The sequence below is a fragment of the Anomalospiza imberbis genome, chromosome 2 (genome assembly GCF_031753505.1).
Source record: "Anomalospiza imberbis isolate Cuckoo-Finch-1a 21T00152 chromosome 2, ASM3175350v1, whole genome shotgun sequence".
NCBI classification, from domain to species: domain Eukaryota; kingdom Metazoa; phylum Chordata; class Aves; order Passeriformes; family Viduidae; genus Anomalospiza; species Anomalospiza imberbis.
In genome coordinates, this window is record NC_089682.1 from 23,954,794 (window position 1) to 23,974,312 (window position 19,519).

Here is a 19,519-nt window from a genome sequence, read left to right on the forward strand (position 1 = left end):
TTTCAGATTACTATTTACTCTCACTCTAAACTTAATTAAAGCCTAATTTTTATCTTTCCAGGGAAGCAAATGGATTTCATTGTGCATGTAATAATAGGGAGACTTCCTCACACAGAGCTATTTTGGATTTTACAGTGTTTCTCTTGAATCAGAGGAGAAAAATGTATATTAGACAGTAATCTAAAACTATTTACAAATGTTGATTTGCTGGAAACTATTGTAGAAGAAATCACAACACACATGTATGATAATTTATTCAATTTAATATTTATTGTCCAATCCCTAAGAGACATGAGCACTAGACACTGAATAGTGGAGTCAAGAGCCTAATCAGAGCACATGAAATTAATGAAGTACACAGAAATTTTGTGAACTGGGGCTTTTGGAAAGAAGGAAAAGTATATACTGTAAATGAATGCTTTCACAAGACAAATTCATGCATTCTGGAGAGGGAATCATGTCTGTAGCTCTGAGTGACACTAATGCAGCTGACTGTCCAACACGCTGCTGGTGATTATTCTGTCCTCTGTACAGGAAAATGAAGCATCAATCAACCATCTCAATCCACCCACTGATGAAGAAGCTTTTCCAAAGGCCCAGGAGGAGACATTTTAAACTAGGGCAATGTTTCAATCCTATAGATTCAGCATGGTTGTTAACTTTCTTTGGTTCCATGTGTGCTGAATTCAGCAATACAGGGCATCTTCTTGTTATGACACAGGGAAACATAATGCCTTTAGTTATTGAGTAACAGATGTTTAGTAATTAAAGCAGCCCATTTCAAAAGCAATCATAAAATCACAGGGAGATGAAATTTGAATACATCTGAATTCCTACAGGATTCCATATGTGCTTTATGTCTATGTGTTTACACTTTTAGTAATTTGGTGAACCTGAGAACTGAATATTAAATGTTTTGCTGTTGATAAAAATATGTATGATTGCTAGTATACAACACTTATTTAACTGGAAAAAGTAAGGCTCACCAAAAAAGGTATGACATGTCAAAAAGTGAAGAATAGACTTGAGGGTGGAGATTTAATCTATTATTTTGTTCTCTATGTGGACTGTCTAACCACAGGAATGCTTCTGCTCCGTGACTACTTTTCTCTTAGCTGTGAAATTTTCCTGGCTTGTTTCAGCTGCAGTTTTTGTCTCTGCTCAAGCCCAGAATTACCTTGATTTGAACAGCTAACCTCTGCCTGTACCAGGTGGGGAAATAAAGAAAAAACATCCCTCTATTTTGGGTCCCCCTCAGTAGAGAGATTCAAACCAAGTGTAATTTATCTGTCTTTTGATCAAGTGGAGTTATGATGTTCTCCTTTCCATAAAAATTGAGCTTGGAGCTGTGAGCCACCCATTTTTGCATGCCCACAGGTTTTGCCTGTGGGTTGCTTTGAAAGCCATTTTTTGTGTGTCCCACTGACCCTTCTGTGCCTTTCTGTCCACGCACCTCAAGTATCTCAAGCAGTGTCCAGCCTGACATGTTTTTCTCCTGGGGAAGGACCTGAGAGGCAAATTGGATCTGGCTGGTCCTACATTACAGTAAACTGTAGAAAGTTGAATGAACAGTATGTTGTACAAAAATCTCAATGCTATCATTATGGCTGCTAACTGTTTTGAAAACAGGAGTATATTCTAGGCTATTTGCAGTTCTGTTTCACATGCTTAAGCTCTGAATAAATAAAAACTGAGATATGTATTTGAACTCTGTTATTCTCTTTTGGTGGTTTAAGGGTATCTACAAGTTCACCCTGAAGAATTTGTTGAAAAGCATGCCTTTTTCTTATGGATATACAGAGTTTCTAGAAACTCAACTTTCAGATTTTTATTTGAATCACCGATTTCTAAAATGTAGGCACTGAGTTGCTTGTTTTCTAGGCAGGTAAGTCCATTCTTGAACTTTACCCTACATATCCAAAAAAAACCCCTTTTGATTAACTAGATATCATAAATGTTGCTTCAATCACAAGTGTAAAACATAATATTTAAGAGATAACCTTTGTAAAAACACACATTTTCCTTATTTTTAAAAAAAAAATTACTTCTGAACAGATTTTCAAAATTCTCAAATATTTATTTTGGTGGACTATGACATGGAGATTTTCTGCAGCTGGAAAAGTCAGTATGTATATTATTCATGACTTCTAATCAGACTTATTCAAAAGGCTTTTGCAAACTAAAATTTAAAGAAAAACTATTTCAAAGACCATTACTCCTAAACAAGAATCCAGCTTTTTAAGAGTGTAATCTGAACAGATAGACACATATCTATCTGTTCATTTTTTATTACATTTTAAACCTATTAAGCTTATTTATAGTTCCATGCTCATGGGTTTTTTTTTCCCATAAGACCTTCCTTTACACCTAATAATAAAAAGTATTTCACTTGAGCATGTGTTGTGGTTTAACCCAACACATGGCCAGCAGCCAAGCTCCATACAGCTGCTCACTCACTCCCCCACCAGCAGGATCAGGGAGAGAATCAGAATAGTAGAAGAGAACTTGTGAGCTGAGATAGAGACAGTTTAATAGGGAAAGCAAATGCCATACACACAAGCAGTGAAAAACAAAGAATGAATTCATTGCTTCCCATGGTCAGGCAGGTGTTCAGCCATCTCCGGGAGAGCAGGGCCTCATCACATGTAATGGTGACTTGTGAAGACAAATTCCAATGCTCTAAATGTACACCCTTTCTCCCTCTTCTCCCCTTTTTACATACTGTGCACGATGTCCTATGGTCTGGAACAACCCTTTGGTCAGTCGGGGTCACCTGTCCTGGCTGTGTCTCCTCCCAACCTCCCATGCACCAACAACTCCCTCCCCAGTGTGGTTGTACAAGGAGCAGAACAGGCCTTAGCTCTGTGCAAGCTCTGCTCAGCAATAACAAAAACATCTTTATGTTACTGACCCTATGTTCAGCACAAATCCAAAACGTGGCCCCCTACCAGCCACTGTGAAGAAAATTACCTCTACCCCAGCTGAAACCAACACAGCATGCTCCAGCATTCAAGTATGAAGTATGAAGAAACACAAGGACTAATCACTCACAAATTCGCTGTCATGCCAATAAAGGTTTGTTAAGCCATTAGCAACCTACAAATTGGCACCTGGCAGTTCTTCCTATTAGTTTGAAAGGAGATCCACAGTGGGATGCAAGACTCTAAATTGGCAGCAATCAGAAGCCTATTCTCTCTGTGAAAGATGGTATCCACTCAGTAGCAGGTACTGTTGACATTCTCTGGTTATTGTTATAAGTCACCGATTAAAAAAAAATATTGCTGCAATGGCCAAAGATCCCATTCTATTCTTATGAAATAAAAAGAGAACAAGAATAGAATATTTTCTATGCAATTTGCTTTTGATTTAATAGCCAGAGTAATTATTATGCTTCATATTGATTTCCAATAATATTTCAGTACTAAGGGGAAATTTTTCTGTATCTATCTTTCAATATTACTTACTTTAAAATGCTTTCATTTCAATCATAAAGTACACTATGATAGAAATTAAGATGGAGAACTACAGAAATCAGTAGAGAAAAACCTTTTGTGTTTTTTTTCTTTTTTTTTTTTACGAGCAAACATTTGTAGCAATAATACATTTCTCTAGAAAAATGAAATTAAATAAGTCTTTAAAAATGTTTTCAATTTTTTAAATTCAACTTTAGCACTTTTATACCAGGGCATATTCAAATTGCTACACTGGAGCATAAAATAAAATAGAATACTTAAGCATGAGACTGAGAAAAGACTTTATTCTGATATCCTTCAAAATTCAGACTTTATTTTATGACTATCAAATTAGTTGCCAGTTTGAGATGAACATTCCTTCAAAATTTCTAAAAGGTGGAGTTTATTTGGAGGTTTTGTGGAGTGGGATAACTAAGTGGAATATCTTTCTCTATAACCATCAAAGGCATAATTAAATGAATATAACCAGGACCACTAAATGCAGCAAATAATTTTTTTTATTGCTAAAATTTGTGTTATTCTTCTCTTTTTTTAACAAGAGCGTGTGCCAAATTGTGCACCTATGATTGGGCAGCCCTTGTTGTGAGTATAGATTGGGGAGTGAGAGGCTGAAGAGCAGTGCTGTGGAAAGGGACCTGGGGGTCGATGGCAAGTTGAACATGAGCCGGCAGTGCCCTGGCAGCCAGGAGGGCCAACCCTGTCCTGGAGGCATCAGGGACAGCATGACCAGCTGGGCAAGGGTGGGGATTGTCCTGCTCTGCTCTCCTCGAGTGCTGGGGGCAGTTTTGGATGCCACGATAAAAAAGATATTGGACTATTGGAGAGTGTCCAAAGAAGGCCACAAAGATGGTGAAGGGCGTTGAGGGGAGGCCATTTGGGCTGAGGTCACTTGGTCTGTTCAGCTTGGAGAAGAGAAGGCTGAAGACAGACCTTATTGCAGTTGCAACTTCCTCATGAGGGGAAATGCAGGGGCAGACCATGATCTCTTCTCTGTGGTGATCAATAACAGGACCCAAAGAACTGGCCTGATGTTGTGTCAGAGGAGGTTCAGGTTGGATATTGGGAAAAGATTTTTCACCCAGAGAGTATTTGGGCACTGGAATAGGCTCACTGGGGCAGTGGTCACAGCACCAGCCTGTCAGATTTCAAGAAGCTTTTGAACAATGCTCTTAGGTAGATGGTGTGACTCTTGGGATGTCCTGTGCAGGGCCAGAAGTTAGACTCGATGATCTTTATGGGTCCTTTCCAACTCAGCATATTCTATGATTCTTTCATTCTGTCTGAATCGTAGTACCTTTCCCAGTAAAATCACAAATACATCTGAGAATGAAATAGATTTGCTTATATAGTGCCTAGTGGTTTTTCTTCCTCAGTACGGATTCAAAACATAAAATGCATATATTGCTTATTATTTCAGTCATCCTGTTCTCTGAGGCATGAGTTGGCGAATTCTTTCTTCTCAATGTTCTGAGGTATCATCTTAACTCATAAGGCTTTTTAGCTGTTAAAACCTTTTTCACTTCAAATTGACAGTGAACAAACTCTATAGCTGTGATAGAAATTAGTGGAAAGCTTATATGGCATAATGTATAGAAAACTGATTCTTCTTGATTATCATGAATTGCAGCCTTTACACTAATAAGCTGCAAAAGCGGAAGAATTGAAGGTTTCAAGAACATAGTCAATAAATCTAAGGGAATGACCAATTTAGGTTATGTTTCTGTGTGAATTGCATCAAAGAATGGAGGTAGTTAAGATGAAATTCACAATATTTCTAAATGTCTTCCTTTGAACAAGCATATGCATGTGCAAAAGGTTCAAGGTAGAATTCAGTCAGCCTGGAAACACATACTGCTTTCTTATTATGTTTCTTTCTGATGACTCTCTATTACAATGCAGTGTAAACATGACCTTGAAGCAGCAGTGATTTTACAGGACAATGAGATGGTTAGAGGAGGTAATTTCTCACACCATGCACTTTTTAAGGTTTTTGATTACATTTGGGCTCAAAAGACAAATATGACAGCTGTAGCAAGAAATCCTTAAGTTAGGGTCAGTCCTCCAGATTTTAGCAATCACAACGACTTCTGACATAAAATGGTAATTTTTTTCCAGACTTCCACAATTACCCATTGACAGTACAGAAAATGTGCCTTGAAGTGTTCTTAAAGCTGATAGTATCTGTGTGAAATTTAAACTGCTGCTTTGTTTCTTAGTCTGCTAAAAGGATATCCTATCCGAGAGTACCAACTATCCTTTTAATAATGGCCGTCTGAACTTCACCGGCTTCTCAGATCCTGTACAGGGTGAACGTTAGATCTCTTTTGCTTTCAAGCCTCTCCCTAAAAATCCTGTGGATTACATATTTAGAATTATACAAGTTGAATAGAAAAGGACACATAAAGAGTCCACATATATGCATTTCTGCTGATGCTTCTGGATTAGTCCTTATTGCTTTTTCTGAATTTAGGCACTTCTAATGTGGAGTTCTCTCTGGGTTCTCCTTGATTTACCAGATTTATGTACCAGCTACCTGTCAGATGTATTGTTTGAGCAAATGAGAATATGTGGCATTGGGTATCACTGGGGAAGTTTGAGGCTCTGTAGTTGCAGCTCTTCACTGCATCTCAAACCTACCATATGGCTCTATATGAACATGGATTCATTGGTATGACTCAGACTTGAGAGCTTCTCTTCTGTCTAGTCAAGTGATGTTGGTTTCTCCTTCTCCTTGCTGACATCATGATTTGGAATAATAATTTTGCTATTCTAGTGGCTGACTGGTATCAGAGAAGAGGAGGCAGAGGGTCTGTCATGCATCACATCCTATGTTCCCCAGATCCTCTAATGCTTCATTGGTAACCCTGTGTAGGTTCACTGTATATAAGATTGGTATGTAGATTTAGCTGTCTGTAAGCTTGGTAATATTGAATGCAGAATGGTTTGTGCTTCAAGTTTGTCTCTTTGGTTGCACATTTCTTTCAGATGAACTGTTACAAATCTGTCATTTCAATCCCCTGTGTGCTGGTGTGGTTTTTTCATTTCATACTGAACTTTAAAATCAAGTGAAGTCTACATCACTGTAATTTTCAGCTGCCCAAGTCTGACAGCCTTATCTCAAAGCAGATACATGGAGATGTTTTCCTTTGCTTATTCTGAGGTGGTTTAAGAAAGTGTCAGCCACAGTTTTCAAGTTTGATAGCTCTTTCCTTCCGTGCTGGCTTTATACTAACATGATGTGTTGTTCTTGGGGTGATAATGTATTCATTGCTTATTTTTCAACTGTTTTTGTTGGCATATTGGTAGTGGTGGTTGTTGCTGTTACTGGTGTGGGAAAATGAAGGTGTTAGCCAGAATGCATTGGAGCTGGAAGCCTCCAGAAACAGCTGTAGGATGTGAGTGAGTGGAAGCAGGATGATTTCCAGGAGGCTGCGCTTGTGCTGTCAGAGCAGCCCTTCCTGGAAGAGATTATGTTTCCTGTCTGGACTTGTCTGTGGGCAATTTGCTCTCCTTGCTGGACCTCTATCCATCAGTTATCAGGGAGACTAATAGTGATTCCAGAATGTATTAAAACAAATTTAGGTAAAACATGACCCTTAGTCCCTTAGTGTTATTAGAACACTTAACAGTTGTCTTCTGGTTGCACCTTTGTTGTAGTCACTACTGACAGAAGACTTCTAGGCTGCACAAAGAATACATAGCAGGCAAGTGTGAAAGTTATTATTTGGGCCTCTTTGTCAGAAATGAACAAGGGCTAAAAACATTGTTGTGTTATATTTTGAAATGTGACAAGTTTGCCCTTTGCCAAGTGTGAAAGAATTCCTTGCAGATTGGGAGTTTGGGAGACAAAACATAAGAGAAGTTCTAACTATAACTGTCAGACCCTTCATGTCATGGAAAGAGGTGAAAAATTAGAAAAGACTGAAGAAGATTTAGACATCAGTGGGTATATCAGCTTGAAATACTTTTAGGGAAAATATAATTAATTTCAAGAATGCAGCAATTCAGCTAAATCAAATTCTGGGAAACAAGTAATGAGAAATGAAAACATCTTTGAGCTGGGTACACAGGCATAGTTATTTTCTTTGAAGACTTGTAGCACAAGTCTTTCATATAACCAATATGTGAAAATGTTCATATTTGTTATATGTAGTGCACAGGTTAATAGAAGGACTTGGTAACTATCATGTTGTAACTAATGCAGAAAGTGCTGAATAGAATTGTAGGGTAACACTTGATGAGTTTACCCAAACTGAAGCATTTGTGCAGCATGTGTGTTTTTTATGTTCATATTTCTATGGGAGACTCATGACAGGACCCCATATGCTGCTTTTCTGCAGTGATCATGACTGAACAGTACAGATAATCTCTCCAGACCTCTTGTACCAGTTTCTCAGTAACCAGTTCTTAGCAGAGTAGGAGAGACTTCACACTGCCTTGCCAGAAGCTCAGTTTTCTGGATGTGGTGATTCCATCTCTGAGTTGACAAAGAATGCAAATCCTATTCCATCACCTCCCATAGAAGGAGTCATTCTGTCCATATGTGCAAGGAGTAGTAAGTCTTTGCAAACTTCATGAATTGTGTTAGGAAAAGAAAAAGAAATTGAGAGGTGAGGGTGTGCACTGTGAAGTAGAAAAGAGCCATTAAGAAGTTTAATATGTTATTCTCTATTGTTTTTGGCAAACCATAAAAGACTGTGGCTGAATGTTGTTGAAAAATCTGTGACATGAACACACCAAAATCCAAATGTTCTCTATCTTAAAACTCTGTAAAAGTGAAGAGGGGAACTATTTCATTTGTGTATGGGGTTTCTTCATTGCTCTTCACATCTCTTGACCACCTCTGAGATATCTGTCAGAGGATGCTGGTGTCAGTAGTTTGAAGTGTGTTGATCGTTCAGGGTTTACCATACAGCCAGATATGTCTCAACTAGAAAGTGTTTCACAGCACACCAGTTTTAATGTGCTGTAAAATGACAGATAAATAGGATTTTAGTCAGGAAAACTTAATTATGTGGACATTCAAAGTGCCAAGGTAAAACAGCAGAGACTTGACTCTGCTCCCATGAAACCTATGGAAGTGTGGAAATGATTTGAAATCCTTCTGGAAGTGATAGTTTGGTCAAAATTAATTAAATACAGGTATATGCCGTAAAGGCACCATGAGGGCCAGCTGCTCCCAGCTGCTGTGTGGGCCACTGGGAACATGGGGGCCACCCCAGGGCAGCTGCACAGGGTCTGGGAGCAGGGGCTTGTCCCACTGCCCTAGCTAGATGTTATGCCAATGTTATATTTTTCTAATTCAGAAAATTTCATTCACAATTTTATGATGCTCTTCCTACCACCATTTTTACTGCAGGCTCTTTGTATCAGATTTAGCAATTATGTGGCTGCAAGTAAGTCAGTTCAGCAAACTGATCCAAAAGAAAGTGCATCACCCCCTAGAATCAACAGCTAAATTCTGTGTCACCTCTCTGAAACAATTCGCTTTTCTGGTGCACAGCTGCTGAGGCTGATGCAGAAAAAGAAAGGAAACATTCAGATGTCTTGGAAACACTGATTTTAATAGGTCCTAAGGATACTTCTAACATCAAATGACACTTAAAAAGTGTGTTTCTAGCTCAATTTAAGCTAAAATTGCGGATGCCATCAGTTGCTCTCCTTTCTGTCTGGCTGTGCTTCTGTCCCATCCTTTTGTCTTCCCATCTTTATGCTCATTTTGGAATGAGGCAGGGAGATGAACCATCTGGAAACTGCCTTTCACAAGGTTGGTCTTCAACTGGTTTAACTCTCCATCACAGCTCATGGCAGCATGACATGTGGCACTGCTATGCAAAGATGAGGGCAGGAGTGTGTGAATTACTGCATGAGCAAGAGGGAAGCAGCTCTGGCTTTGACAATGCAAACTGTCACAGATCACATGCTGTGAAAGGTGGTGCCTGAGCCACAGATGTCAAGTGGTGAGAGATGCCGGGAGCTACACATATTTTTCATGGTTTTGGTCACTCATATGCCACACACACAACTATTTTGGATAAATGCATGGATCAGTAATGCCCCTAGTTTGTTCTATACTGCCTGGTTTAAGTTTGCTTTCTTGTGCACTACACACCCTGGGAATTCCAGGAGACACACGGGATCTAACAGCCAGTGGTCCACAGCTGGTAATTAGTACCATTTAGCAGCTGCTGAGCAGGATAGTAGTCTGTTATCCTTGAAGATCTCTAACACAAACCATAATGAGTTGCTTACAAGGCTTCTAAGGCCAGCTGGCATAAACTTGCTCTGCATGTTGTGGGAGTTAAAGAGGGACTGACTTTTGCTTCGTAAGCAATATAAGTCAGCAGTAGTCTGATTTATGCCAATTAAGTAGCGTTGGCATAGAATCAACATAAATGTTGGTGAAACAGAGGGGGTGTACAGTCTGTTCAGATGAAAATTTGTATTGTATGCAAATTTTGTAACTGTTACAACTAAGGAAAAGCATGGGTATGACAATGGTTTTCAAATTAAGGTACTGACCACAGAATGAGTTATTTTGCTGATGTGTGCTTTAGTGTTTATCATTTAAGACTATAAGATTGGAGATTTTCAAATTCTGAAATAAATTTAAGTTATTTAGTAAAATGCTATAAGATCTGAGTTGGTTTTTTTTTTTTCAATTCTACAAACATTTGAATGTATAATCAGGTGTTTCTGTAGCTGAAAAGTTGGCCTAAAAATTATAATGGTAATTTAAAGAGCTTTCAGACATATCTCTTAAGTGAACGTAGTGGGTTGTAAGTTCTTGACTGTAGCCTGATGATAAAGTTCTTATTGGTTTTAGTCACCTTTAACAGGAACTCCAGGAAAATCCATACATAGGAGACAGATAAAATATGTGTAAAAATGAAATACATAATCTAAATGCTAAAATATTTCATTCCTTTTTTTTCATAACCTTGAAATAAATCTCATTAACTAGCTGGAAGTGAAAATTTTAAGAAAAGCTATGTTTAAGTTTACTCTGTGATCAGCTGCTTTTCTCTAAGGTTCATTTTAGCGTGTTCAACTTCCAGTAAACGTTACAAAGCTTTGTTTTATTGTAATTTTATCTCACTAACAGACATTCTGGATTCACTGAGGTCTGTGCTACCAGTGTTTGTTGACATAGTTATTTAGTCCTCAGAAGAAGCTATGTTGGCAAAACCCTGGCTGTGTTATTAGCTGTGATGATAGACCCAGTATTTTTAGCTAAGCATGTGTTATTTTGTAAGGTGAAGTTGAATGATTTTAGCAACACCTCTGTTATATACACGTTGTAGGTGCAGTGAGATAAAATCACAGCTTTATTAGCAATTAAGACCCTACCACAACAGTTGTCTGCCTCTGGTCTGGCCAAAGCTCTAAATGAAGGCCAAACCCTGGGTCACCCCAACTGATTTTTGATCCTGGGTGTGCCCCTTGTAGCAGTGTCTTTGGGCCATAGAACTGAATGGCTACTTCCAGTCTTCTCAAAATTACTGATTTACAGCACTGTTCTGCCTTCCACATCACACCTTAACTCAAGCGTGTTACATTTGACTGCTGCCCATTGTCACTTTTGTGTAAGGAGATAGGGTAATTTGTTACTGCTTGGGCATTGGAAGTGGCACACACCAGGATTTTTTAAGCCACTGGTTTAGTGGACTTAATATTTTAAGTTGAGACACAGACTGCATTATACTTAACGTACACAGAAATGAAAGAGGGGGAATTTGCCTGAAGGAAAAGTTTTAAATGTAACAGTTCTTAAATAAATGTAGTCCCTAATTCATAAATTATTCTGGCTGTGTCTACAATGATAGAAATGTCTGTCCCATGAGAGAACTGTGACTCTCCCCATGGATCTCACTGAAGTTCGATTTAGTGAGCTCAGAGACATAACCATTATTTTCCATATGGTTTTCCAGTTCAAGATACCTCAGGTAAGAGGAGGGCTGTGGCCTCCACCTCCAGCATGATAGTGCATGGCAGGAAGCTGTCAGGGCTGGAGAATACCTGGGCATGGACATGCCGCAGTTGATGGCACAAGGCCTGGTAGGAAAGTGACACCAGACTATGTACAAAGAAAGGGACTTGTCACATGCTTGTCATGTGCTGTTGAAGGTCGCTCCCACACCAGTGATCAAGCCCCTCAGCTGTTTCCAAGGCTGTAGTCTGATTTCTGCACAAAGAGAGTATGGGAAAGAACTACCATGTCTTTTGATCTTCCAGCATTAAAGCTGGGAGAGATGCTGAGTGGGGCAGTAGGACTACCTGGGTCAGTCTGTTTCATTGGTGGCTTGGTTTGTTTCTTTTAATGGTAATATTGTGTCCAATGGAGCCCAGAAATCAGCCTGACATTTCACATCATGCTTTTGATTTCAGAAGAAAATCAATTACCTGTTTGCTTTGGGGTCATGGTATCAGGATTCTTGGCTACCTGAAAAAATTATAAACTATGGGAACTCTGACAGGGGAGGATGGAAATGTCAGCCCTTATCACTGCTCTGTTCTAGAAGTGGGCACTATCGCTTGGATATGCAAGGCTAATACTCTCAAATTCAACCAGTATGGAAAGAGCAATTTCCCTCTCTTCATTTCTGAAGTCTGTGAATGGCACACTTATCTGCCCAAATGTGCATATTTTGTTTATGGTTTGCTGCCTTTAATCTTTTGCAGCAAAGATGGGAATTTATTTCCAAGAGTTCTCCAGAAAATGAGGAGATCTGAGCAAGTCAGACAGATGTTGCCAGTGAACTCTGGAAATATTTTATGTAAAAAGCAGTAGGATTACAAATCAATTGTTTGCAAAGCTCATTAAGGGCATGACTGCTCTGAATAAACACTGTCAACTGATGAGCTTGCTCTGAAGGAAAGCCTGAGATATTGCACTAGTGATAGTGATAGCAAATGTCTTTGTTAGGTAAACACCTAAAAAAGACACCTTAAAAGAATTATTAAATTACCAACACTGGTACTTGGGTTTTAAAATTTAATTTTTAACTGCTCATAGCAAAGGCATGATGTAAATATTTTTTCTAAGACTATATTAACCAAACATTTATGACATCTTGCATTATTTCATTTGGTATTATGGTTAAGAAATTACCAGAGATTAGCATTCATCTGTTTTCACATGCAGCTGAATTGTGTAGCAGGTTTCTCATAAACACCTTTGGTACAAGCTGAAAAGTATGGAGTGACTGCTGAGGAATGAGAAAAGAGAGCTAAAGATGTATGAATGTGGAGAGGATTCTATGTGATTAATCCATACAGAGTTTAAGATACCAGCAGCGGACCAAATATCTGACTGTGAAGGAAATAATGGGAAAAACATGACTCTTAACTGGGGGAAGTGGAAGGAGTGGAAGGATGCTATTAAACATCTTTCTGTATCACTTCTCTTGTGATTCAATTTCATGGTCAGTGTATGCCCAAACTTGTCTCAGCTATTGGTGGAAAGTGGTGGCTACACCATTCTCCATACCCATTATGCACTGCCACATTCCCTGATCCTTGGTCTAGCTGGGATATTAATCTTTGCTGTGTGCCAAGCGACAGAAACGTGCAGCCTGGGTTAGGAGGAGAATGTGTTAATCCACTCCAGAATCAGCAGCATTTTAGCTCTGCTTCTGCAGCAGTAAGTCATGTTTATGCACATCATGAACAAGTAAAGCCTTCCAGCTGGAGTTACTCCTGCTAAAATAAAGACAACAAAAATAGATCCGTAGCAGAACACTGGTGAGTTACTGATAGCCCTGGGCCCTCTGAATTCACCTTTCAGGCTCTGCTGTGGCTTCAGATCAGTATTCCTTTTGTCTGCAGTGTACATGAGGTCACAGATAGCTCTCTATGCCTGTATAGCTGGATTATAATCACAGTGCAGTGTAAGTGCTAGTTGCTGCCAAGTATATCAAAATCCTTCATGCATTATGCACCACAGTTACACAAAGCTAAACAAAACTGTGTTAGGTAATTGTCACCTTGTCATCAGCCAGTTGCTATAACAACTAAAACAAAGCTCAAAGCAAGCCAAGACAAGCCCAGGAAAAGTAAAGCCTTACAGCCCTAGTTCCACAGGCAAAGTTAGTACAAGACCTGTGCCTGGTAACAGGCACGGCAATAATGACTGTACTGCATCATAACGCCATATTATAAGTCATAATCTAGTCAATAAAATCAATGGGAAGTGAAAATGTATTCAGCTCTCTGGAATAATTTTGTTAAATTTACAACATCAAGGATATGTAAAAAGCTCCATTGATTATCACCTTTCTTTTCTGATGAGACTTCAATGCATCCAATGCTTTCTAAAGCACCTTTATTAGATATGAAATTAGGTATGAAATTCTGTTCTATGTTGTCAGTAATTTTGTATGTCAATTCTAAAAGATATCAAAGAATGGATGGACCTGTTTATACCCAAACAGGGAGGGCTTCAGAGTTTGCTAAAAGTTTTTTACTCTGGGGTTGTTTGTTTTTTTTTTTTCAGGTAAATGTCAGCTTCCTGCTTTTAAGTCAGTTTTTAGTCTCATCTTTCCTGTAAACTTTCCTTACATGAAAGATTGCAAGTAAAACAAGTCTTAAAAGAAAGTCTTGTGAAAGCTTCCTTAAAATTGCATTAGTTAAGAGATATTTAGCATTTCTTCAATAGAATTTTGTATTACTTTCTGTCCTCATTAGGGCATTAAATCCCAAACTACTAGCAGTAGCTAGTATATTTACTATCTAACTACTTTTAGGTAGTAGTTCTATCAAAAGGAAAATATGAACAACAGAAGTCTTAAGTAAATGATCTAAGTGAGTTTTCTGGTAGGAAGGGAGATTTGTTTCTGCGATCTTTTCTTGATTTTCTTTTTTTTAAATTGTGTTTTGCAAAGGGGATAAATTCAAGGAAAGAATTTTTTTTCTTACTTATTTTTAAATACAGAGGCATGTAGCACATAATTCTGATTCAGGACACAGACTTTTGCTCAGTTGATAGGAGAGTTTGCATATCTTGCCCTGTTAGTCTGTGTGATGGGAATTTCCTGAAACACTGATCAAACTGTGTGCAATAATGAGGAAAAAGGCATCAGACCCCCCAAAAAAAGGAAAAAAAAAAACTACTGATCTTTTATCCTCATTCCCTAAGTTTTTGTATGTGACTCGGTGTTTTTTTTATGGTCACAATTATTTAATATTCTACTTGAAGATTGGCATTAACATATTCATTCTTTATGCTGTAATCTTGGTCTACATTTCTGCTGGTAGAAAAAAACCAAGGCAAACCAATTAAATCTAATGGATTTCAAATTCAGATCTAGAAATGGTCTGTTGTTCTTTTGGTTTAAACTGCAGGGAGTTGCAAAATGGATCTGGAAAGGCATTACTTTGTTTTGCATAGCTTCTCTATAAGAATCAAGTCTTTGGGGGTTGGGGAGAGGAAGATATCCAAAAAATTTCCCATTACTGTTTTAGGCTCCAGATGAAATTCTTGTGGAATACTGTTAGAAATGCAGTTTCCCAACTCACTGACCTTCCCATGTGTCCTGCTTTTGCCAAAAGAGAAAAGTCTTCATACTCTGTCTTTGCATAGAAGGACCTATTCTAAAGCCTATTTTGGTGATCCCAAGGCTCAAAATAATTGAGTTCTTCTCAGTGACCCAACAAGAAATTCCACAATTGATTTTTGCAGGAGTTATTTAGCCAGAAGTAGAGGTGTGTAAGTCCCTTAGTGAATGGGGGAAGGGAACAGACTCCTTTGGTTAACACCTTACCTGTCTTATCCCACCTTGCAGAAACACAGACTGAGGATGCTGTTTCATATCAGTCCTAGTCAGTATAAGACTTCTGCCACCAACCCATAGTGTGCTTGCTCTGCCACCACATGATGTGTGATTTTTTTTTTTCCCCCTGGAAAACAGGGGGTGGAGGAAGGGGAACACTTTGGAGTGTTGATCTCTTCAGGTGAAATCCTGATGGGATTGGGAGAATGAAATTCTTTTCAGAGCCTTAAAAAATATACTGTGATAGGGAAATAATATTTTCTGCCCTACTAAAGAAATGGCATAACATAGGAACATTGGAAATATTAACTCTCAAGGAGGATGTAGTTGCATACCTGTTTAAGGAAACTCTTTATTCACTTTAAACCTGAGGTAGAGAGAGCATCTCCATAAGTGGTCAGAAATTCAGGTATTAAAGAAAAGAAAGAACTTATTTCTGAATCTCTATTTTAATGGTCTCTCTCTGGATGAGGACAAGTGTATGCTACAGTATGAGATTTGTGGATCTGAGAGAGCAGAAAGGAATGCTTTTTATTGTTCATCTGCTTCTCCTGACTTTAGGAAATTTTGTAAATAATTCTGTACCTTCCCTCCTTAGTGTTGTGCTGTTCATCTTGCTTAGCAGGTGTTGTGCAGGTTTTTTTATTATATGTTACCTAATGCTCCCATTCTACTTTTAGTGGATGTGCTGGGGATGACAGGGACTTCTAATAATGGCTAACTTTCAAAGGGGCATTTGCCAGAACATATAAGTCTTTTACAATTATGTAAATTAAATGAGGTGAGACCTTTGGTGAAAAGAAATAGGTACCATGGAACTATTCATAAAGTAAAAATTTATACAATACTTTTAATTTATCTTTGATTTCGAAGTTTAAAAAAGAGAAAAAGATTAAATATATTTGCATAACTATTGTAAATATTTGTCCATTACATCAGTGTCTTTTTGCTATATGATGTGTTTAAAAATGATAATACCAAATATTTCACTCTAATTTTACAGGCTTGAAACTATTTAACCAAATATTCTTTCCTAGGAGAATTTTTTCTAGGGCACCTGATCAAAAATAATTCAGCACATTCAGAAAACATTGCTTCTCTAAATTGACAGTATTTGAAAAGAAAACTGACCCCTTTCAAATAGGTTAAGTAAGTGTATGAATGCTGTAAGAAACTTAAATGTACAGTGAAAATGGAGTTGCAATATATCCTTGGGAGAAAGAAAAAGAGATACAGAAAATGTGTATAGATAGGAAAGAGGTGGTGGTCATGAGACTGTTGACAGATTCACAGGAGAGCCTCAAGACAAATATCTGGCCCTGCTGTAGGACAGACATCTCAGTGGAACCCATTTCACAACTTAAAATTTTTTTGCAGTTGTTTGCACAAGTCCATCCAGGATCTTAACTGATAATTTAACTCAAGATTTCCAGATGATGAAGACAGAACCGCCTGTGCTCCTACTCAGGAAATATTATTGGCAGCTATTCTCATGGAGGGAGGCCTTTCAAAAGGTTTTTTCATGCCAGTTTAATGAAGACAGGGTTGCAATGCTGGTGTGGACTCCCCAGGTACAGCCAGGCATTGCTGCTGCGCAGTTCTGTTCAAGGAATTAGCACTGTTTCCTTGAGTTAGTCAGGGCTTTGATTCAGACTGAAAAGGTTATGAAGGCAATAAAGACCATGGGGGAAAAGTGCTGAAATTTTCACACTTGAGTGAGCACCAATGTGAAGGGTTGTAGTTCTGCTTGCACTTATAATCCTGTTTTCATTTCTGAGGGGCTTGATACATGTAACTGGGAGTAGAGTGTGGCTCCAAATTAATTTTAAAGATTATACTGCATCAGTGATCTGACAATGCACTGGAAAGGTTAAATTGAGTGCAGATCATTTAGCTTTGGTATGATGATTAATTTCAAGTGATATCAGTTATGAATATTAGTTTCAAGTATTTACTGAAAAAGCCAGTATATCGCATGGGAACTTTGAAAAGTAAAATAACACCAGTTAACTGTGATTTTGCTCCCAAATGAACTAATCAGGTGATTGTGACCTTGACATGGCTCTTTCGTCCAGCCGTCCCCTCTCATATGTACAAAACTGTCATGCTCATCTGTACACTTGAAAAGTCCTTGATGCTGTTGATATTTACTGTTCATTATCAAAGGTCTTTTGCTTTGCAGGCTTAGCTATTAAAACAGGTGAGATGGCAAATGCTGACACGACAGTTTTGCAGTTACATAAGAGGTTTGAATGTATTATTAAATCCCCTGATTAAGATGATTAAGAATCAGCTTATTAACAGTTCAGAATTAGGTGTATTACTGTTATATTGGTTATATTAACTCTTGTTACTCTTTTCTTTGATATTTCAGTGCTACGGCTGTTGAAGGATGGTGCTGACCCTCATATGCTTCTTTCCTCAGGAGGCTCCTTGCTCCATCTGGTAAGAGTGATTGAAGATTATTGTTAGTGACTGTGGATAAACAAAGTGGGAAAGTGAGTAGCAGATTTGGCATGTTAAGAAAAAATAAAGGTTTGGAATTTTTTTTAATATGCACTGAGCTCTGCCATGGCTGTGATTACATCCAGCTATTCATTTTAAATAAATGGTCATTTTCAAATTGCTTACAAAAGAATGGATTGTGTCATAGGAGTGGTAGCTAACGAAGGAGAATGGAGTGTTTTATTTATAAATTATCTGCGCAGCAAGAAAGAGAAAAGGAAAGACTCCTTGATTTCAAATACAAAATTATATGGTTCAAAGATTCACAGGTCCTATATGAAAAAGACCCCATGATTTAGCATTTTTCCTTTTGTTTTTGTGATACTTTCTTGCACCGGTTTCCTACATATGGATATTTAACACATTATCTGCATTTAGTTTTTCATTATTTGCATAGTAATTCGGATTAAGTAACAAGAAGATAAAAGAAAAACAATTTGTATATAATAATGAAAGTAAAAGCAAGAGGTAAGGACATGTCAGGCAGACAGAATATACCACAGGAGTAAAATTTTGGTATTGCTGAAGCCAGTAGCAAAACTCATAAATAATTCCTACATGTTGTGATCCTGGTCTGTGATGCTTCAGTTGCAGACATGCTGTCTATGAAACTATTTTAAGACATTTGGATCCAACTTTGTTGCAAACTGTGGCTCAAAGAAATGCAACTGAGCAAAGTAACAAAAAGTCTGCTGGCATAGTGTTTTATTTTAGAGCAGCTGGATTACGTTTCTCAGAGTATGTATACAAACTACAGTAATTTATTGATGAGAAAGAGCCCCTGTAATATTACTGGACTTCACACCTGTGACGATGCTCTTGCAAGATACAATGTTTATGTTATGTAATTAATCCTCATTTTCTATCCTCCATGGCCATCCTATTTAACCAAGGACTTTAGGAAATAGACGCCAAGGTAAGGGGAAAGTGCAGTATTTATTTGGAAGAGGGAAAATTTTAATTCTCTTTTCCCTTCTCCAACTATTTGTCTGCTGTAAGGATGCTCAACCACTCTTTAAAAATGCAGTCCAAATGAGATGTTAGTTTTGGGATTCCCAAAACAGAGGCATCCCAAATCTTACCCTATGCCAAAAGCCCTAGGAGACAATCGTTACCTTCAGTGTGGATGATTTGACATAAGTGTCAGACATTTTGAAAGAAAAGAAAGAAAAATTAATCTTCAGGGATTTTAAGTTGCTTTATCTAGTTTAGCTGATGCACAGTTTTTAACTGCAGATAAAATCTGCAGTTGAACTGTGCCATTTTAGCTTTCTTGATCTGCATCACGCCCCAATTCACTGTCACAATCAGTATCTCTCAACTGGTGCCTGCTGCTTCACAGGCATACATATGCTTTCAAAGGAAGGAAAGCTTTCTGCAGTAAGAAATTTGCAGTAGAGAGCCATGTGTAGCCTACTGCCTCAGTTTAGTCAGTTACTTGTAAGTACTCATAATTCATTTACAGGAAAATGCTCATCCTACTGGGCATTCAATGAAATAACTGAATTCAATGAAATTTGGATTTGTCCCTGATTTGGGAGCAGTACAGACAAGAGAAGAGAATCATGATACAGGGAAACAAGATAAGCCAAATTTATTTTTGAGCAAGAATTGAAACTAGTACTTTAGCATGCATCTGTGTTCTTAAAGCCCACTCAGATCCATTCTAAGTGTTAGTTTTACAACTGTGAAGCTGCTTGGTCCAAAGGGGAGCTTAGTGTTTATTCTTTCCACTTGTAAGCTGAATTTATTTTTTTGTGTCAGAATGAA

General features: G+C 38.1%; 1 protein-coding gene across 8 annotated transcripts in view; it reads left to right on the forward strand.

Annotated features, from left to right (window-relative positions):
- MYO16 (myosin XVI) overlaps nt 1–19,519 on the forward strand; it is a 366,678-nt gene that overhangs the window by 104,426 nt on the left and 242,733 nt on the right. For 7 of the 8 annotated variants that reach the window (XM_068180129.1, XM_068180127.1, XM_068180124.1 and 4 more), the window contains one exon: nt 17,619–17,689. In XM_068180129.1, the coding sequence (XP_068036230.1) occupies nt 17,619–17,689 (71 nt within the window). Of the gene's footprint in view, nt 1–13,393; nt 13,449–17,618; nt 17,690–19,519 lie in introns of those variants that run through there. The other variant, XM_068180128.1, reaches the window with a different exon arrangement.